Source organism: Mercurialis annua, linkage group LG3, assembly GCF_937616625.2.
Source record: "Mercurialis annua linkage group LG3, ddMerAnnu1.2, whole genome shotgun sequence".
NCBI classification, from domain to species: Eukaryota; Viridiplantae; Streptophyta; class Magnoliopsida; order Malpighiales; family Euphorbiaceae; genus Mercurialis; species Mercurialis annua.
The window spans coordinates 49001862-49007365 of record NC_065572.1 but is presented as its reverse complement, the minus strand read 5'-3'; the positions used below and the strand labels follow the sequence as shown (position 1 = coordinate 49007365).

The 5504-nt window shown below is 38.1% G+C and overlaps 1 protein-coding gene across 1 annotated transcript; it reads right to left on the bottom strand.

Annotated features, from left to right (window-relative positions):
- Positions 1-636: 636 nt before the first annotated feature.
- On the bottom strand, positions 637-1116 carry LOC126672567 (uncharacterized). Its single transcript, XM_050366521.1, has one exon. It carries the CDS (start codon positions 1114-1116, stop codon positions 637-639), a length of 480 nt encoding a protein of 159 aa, XP_050222478.1.
- Positions 1117-5504: the final 4388 nt, after the last annotated feature.

Sequence of the window (5504 nt, the reverse complement as noted above, 5' to 3'; positions counted from 1 at the left end):
AAATGATGTTTTCAAGCGCATAGTGGTGTTGGGCTTGACCGTATAGCAATAGTATCATGGAGAATCAACTGGAGCAACTCGCTCATGTCCTTGATCAATAAAAGTTCTAAGACATGGCTCACACCATTGTCTAAGAACCTTAAAATTCTCTACATTCGCGCTCTCCAATTCCACTACTTCTGGACCAATGTTGCGCCGAAGTTTGAATGGTCCACTCCATTTTGATATAATCTTGCCTGCACAAGATCCTTCAGAAGTATTTAGCATAACAAACTTACCATCACTGAGGTTTTCTGGCTGCAATGGTCCTATGTCATTAGCCTTGTGACAGAGTCTCAATTTCCAACCTGCCCATTTCTTGGGTTTACCCTTTCGTGTTTTTGTAGGAAGTGGAAGTTTTGAAGGTGCCCGCTTCTCTACTGATTGCACAGGTTTATCACATAAGGGCTCGCACATTGTTCCCTCTTTGCTTGATGGGTCGATTTCTTGGAATATCTCAGGAATGGACAAGTATATAACCTCACTCTTGTTGTCATGCCCGCTTTCTTCAACACAGTTGACCCTCATGCATTTTTCTTCATTGATCAAGCCTTGCTCGCTCTTCTTCATTTCAAACTCCACCCTTTCTTTCCCTATTCACATAGTCAACTTGCCTACATTCACATCAATAAGTGCTCTGCTTGTGTTCACGAATGGGCGTCCAAGGATCAATGGGTATTCTTTGTCAATTTCATTGTCAAGGACGACAAAATCCGTTGGGAATATGAATTTGTCGACCTTAACTAAAACATTTTCCACGATCCCATATGGCTTCTTGACCGAATGGTCAGCCAACTGCAACATCATTGGGGTGGTCTTAACTTTTTGATCACCAAGTAGTTTCCTAAACAAAGATAGAGGCATTAAATTTATACTAGAATCCAAATCACAAAGACAATTAGTAGTTTGCAAATCACCAATAGTACAAGGAATAGTAAAACTCCCTGGATCATCGAGCTTCGTTGGTAATTTGCTCAAGCTAATTGAGCTGCAATTTTCAGTAAATGAAACTGCATTCTCATCCCAGCTTCTCTTGTTCATAAGGATGTCCTTTAAAAACTTGGCATAATGCGGCATTTCTCGTTATGCGTCAGCCAAACTGATGTTGATTTGTAGCTTCTTGAAAGTTTCTAAGAACTGATGAAACTTTCAAGTATCTTTTGGGAATGGTATTTTTGGTACATACGAAGGTAGTGGAGTAGGCTTAGTGACTACCTTTTCAGGTTCATTTTCATCGCGCTGCTCCTTTTCTGCTTCTAATATAACCTTCTTTGTATGATCTTTAGGCAACACTTTTGAACTCCTTAGTATTATCGCCTTGACTTGTTCTCTTGGATTTGTCTCAGTAGTGGACGGTAAACCACCTTGATTTCGGTGTTGGGGTGCTTTAGTCATCTGCTCTATTTGCAATTCTTGATTGTGAATAGTAGCAGCAGGATTCTTAAGTGCTTGTTGAGTCTCTGCGTCCTTCATTAGGATCAACTCCATCATCTTATCAATTTTGATGTGCAGAGACTCTCCATGTTCGTTATGCTGGAAATCAGGTAGATGATGTGGCGAACAAAGGATCACTTTACCCCCTGAACTTGGCGCAAAGTATCAAAAACGTCAAAATTAGCAAAATGGGGTCAATTTTACCCTGAACTTGTCAAATTTGGTACAGAAACCCCCCTCCCCACTCTCACTTAAGAGAGTGAGATACACTCTCCGGTTTTCAAAGTGGTTTCGGTTTCTTAAGGTGGTTTTTGATATAAAAAGGTTTAAAATAGTCCTAATTCTTTTTATACATTTTAAATTAATACCTAATAATTTAAAAAAAAACAATTTAATCCCTTTAATTTAAAATTTTATATGACAAATTAACCCCCCAAATTTTATATATCTAACAAATTAACTTCCAAATTAAATTTTTAACAAAAATATTAAAACTTTAAATTTTTTTAATAAAAAAAAAATTAAATTCTAAAAGACCCACGGGTCTTGATGAACAGACCCATGGGTCTGTTCATCAAAGATTTGATGAACAATTTTTGTTCATCAATTGATGAACAGACCCATCTGGGTCTGTTCATTTTCTTCAAATGAAGAAGATGAACAGACCCAGATGGGTCTGTTCATCGTCTTCCTCGTCAAACGAGGAGCGGATCCGCTCCTCGTTTTGGCGAGGAGCAGATCTGCTCCTCGCCTGAGGAGCAAATCGCTCCTCAGGCGAGGAGCGGAGCTGCTGCTCCTCCTCGGAAAAGAGGAGCAGCAGCTCCCTTCTCCGGCGAGGAGGCTCCTCCTCCTCGCCGGAACTGTAAAAAAAATTTGAATTTTTTTTGGAAAAAATCTAAAAAAGCCCCTAGATTAATTAGGGTTGAATTATGATTAGTTAATATTTAATTATAATTAATTAGAATAAATAATGATTAATTAGAACCTCACTCTCCATTTAAGGTGCCACGTCAGCATAGGGGTGTTTTTGTACCGGTTTTGCCAAGTTCAGGGTAAAAGTGATCCGGTTTTCCTACTTTGGACGTTTTTGATACTTTGTGCCAAGTTGAGGGGGTAAAGTGATCCTTTGTTCATGATGTGGCCTATTGTTCTGATGGTAAAAGCTGCCTTGATTTTGGAAGTTACCTTGATTCTGTTGTGGTCTTTGTTCTCCTTGAAAACTAGGACCTGCCTGATTATGGGTATTGCTTCCATTATCCTTCCATGAGAAGTTTGGGTGATTTCTCCATCCTGGATTGTATGTGTTGGAATAATGATCATTGAATGGTCTCTGCCCTCCCACAAAGTTGACTTGCTCATTGAACGACTGCGACATCACATAACACTCACTCACAACATGCTTAAGATCTCCACAAATCTCACAGCTATTCTTAATTGCAGCCATATTATTAATGTTGGTTGCTGCAGCTTGTCTTGCGAGAAAGTCTTGCAGTGCTGGTATTATTGATTTCAGAGTACTATCCATAACTGGGTCAGTATTAACTACCATAACGCTTTTTGCACTGGTGCTTTGGCCCTCTCGGTTGGCCAAGAACAGCTGTTCACCGCCAACTCATCTAACAGCTCAAATGCTGCGTCAGTGGTCTTCCTCATCAATGACCCTCCTGCAGCTGTATTAATAATACTCCTGGTCTGATCATTTGATCCATTGTAGAAATTTTGAATCATGGTTTCTCGAGTGATATGATGATGAGGAACCTTTTTCTGCATTTCCTTGTACAGGTCCCACGCGTCACACACTGATTCTCCATCCAGTTGTTGATAAAGCATGATATCTCTTATCTGCTTTGCGGTCTTCGCCATGGGAAAATACTTGTTCAAAAATGCCTTGGCCAAATCTGACCATTTGTTAATGCCTACTCTAGGCAGGGCATGAATCCAAATCTTTTCTTTATCCCTCAGAGAAAATGGGAATAAGCGCAGCCAAACTTCATCGTCTTTCATGTTACTGAGCTTGAATGTACTGCACACCTCGAGGAAGTTTGAGAGGTGCGCATTTGGATCTTCATTTGGCAGCCCATAGAACTGACAGCGGGCTTCTAAAAACTGAATGATACTGGTTTTAATCTCGTAATGGTTTTCCCGCACAGGATGTGCAAAGTAACCATGCGTAGTATTTCCTACATTCGGCTGAACGAATTCCATCAATGTTGGTTGTCTCTGTCTGTTATTATTCGGTCCTTGCAGATCCTGCTGATTCTGCTGATTCTGTGGGATCACTCTATTATCCCCCTCATTATTCAATTCAATCGGATTACCTTCTTCGTCTGCCATATTTAGATTATTTTGAGCTTATTTTCTGATGCTTCGCTTAAAAGATGTGAGATCTGGTTGAAATGTTTCTAAAGGTAGATCTTTGCGACGTGTATTATACATACAGTACAAGAAGAGTACCTATATCAACAAAAACAACAAAACCCACGCGTAAAACAAGAAAATAAAAGACTAAAACAAGCCGAGCTATCCTAACTTAGATATTAAAGATATGCTTTCCCCGGCAACGGCGCCAAAAACTTGTTGAGAAAATTGCTGCAAGTGCACAATTTCATCTCATAATATAGACTGTGAAGTCCAGATATCGTACTCACAAGGAAAGCAACTAAATACACCCAATTAAGATACTCAGTTTGGATAGCCAAAAAGATAATTTGGTTGAAGTTATTTTAAATTAATAAAATTGAATTAAGCAGATTTAATTTAGAATAAAATTAAGCTTTTAATAAAAATGAGTTTAAACAATAATAAGGAAGATCAGGGATTATTAATTTTATCTATGTCATTAATCTCATGGGATATATGGATTATGTTATCAATTTATGGTTCAGGCTAATCTAATGCATTTATAACTCTCTCAAGCCGCTATAGATAAAAATATACAAATAACCAATTAATAGGCAAATTACTCACTCTCGTGTTATAAAATACCGAATCAAGTGATTAAATGATATTTATTAAGCAAACCTCAAGAACACGTATTCATTAACTCACTCTCGTGTTATTAATTCATACGTTGTTGATTAACTGATCTATTTTAGTTAAGCTCTCTCAAGTCAGAATTAAAACATAGGACGGTGAATGAATTGGCCAAAAACATTAAAGCATTATGAGCATTAATCAACACATAATTTTAATAACAATCCAATATTCCAATATGATTAAGAAAATATAAGTCCAATTAATAATCCCCGAAAATGGATTTAGCTACTCATATTTAAAGGAAATTCAACAATAACATATATGGAATTCATGATTAACAAGAACACAACGGTAATTGATCTCTCAATAATGTTGTACCTTAGCTCCGGAATTCCAATATATTTTGTGTAATAATCCCAAACGATAGAGTAGAAATGATACTAAAATAGACTACCTCAAATGGCTTTGTCTATGATCTAAGTAGAAGACTACAAAATCTGATCTCAAGATGTCTAAGATCCGAAATATGTGTTTTCTCTACACAAATGCAAGCTATTTATAGAGTTTCTAGGAGTGGAGCTCAAGTCAAGAATCTCTATTCTCTTCATGGAATTTGAGTGATGATCAAGCTTTGGATCTCTTCTTTCCATGTAGAGCGGAGTAGGAAGCAAGTTCTTCCATAACCTTCTTGAGTGAATCGTGGTTCACTTATCCCATATCCAAAGGTAGCTTGAATAAATCTCATCTTGATACATACTTTGAGTGCAAGCCAAGGAAGATCTCTTTAGGTGTGAACTCAATATATGTTGCTTATGGACGGTGTATGAGTGTATTTGCCAAGAATGCCCAAGCGATTTCCCAAGAATCGAAGTTGCACTCCGAGACCAGAAGTCAGCCGGCCAAGAGTCGTGGGCCGGCTGAGCTGCTGTTTGTATCTCATTTCTGGTTCGGTTCAGTTTTGACTCGGTTTGACCCAAAACTTTTTTGGCTTTCTTGAACTTGACTCGAATCCTTCTGGCTCTGACTATTTACATTTTACATATAAATTAACTAAA

What these genes read in the sequence shown, in the direction of transcription:
- LOC126672567 (XM_050366521.1), bottom strand. Translation starts at nt 1,116, where the DNA reads ATGCCGCATTATGCCAAGTTTTTAAAGGACATCCTTATGAACAAGAGA.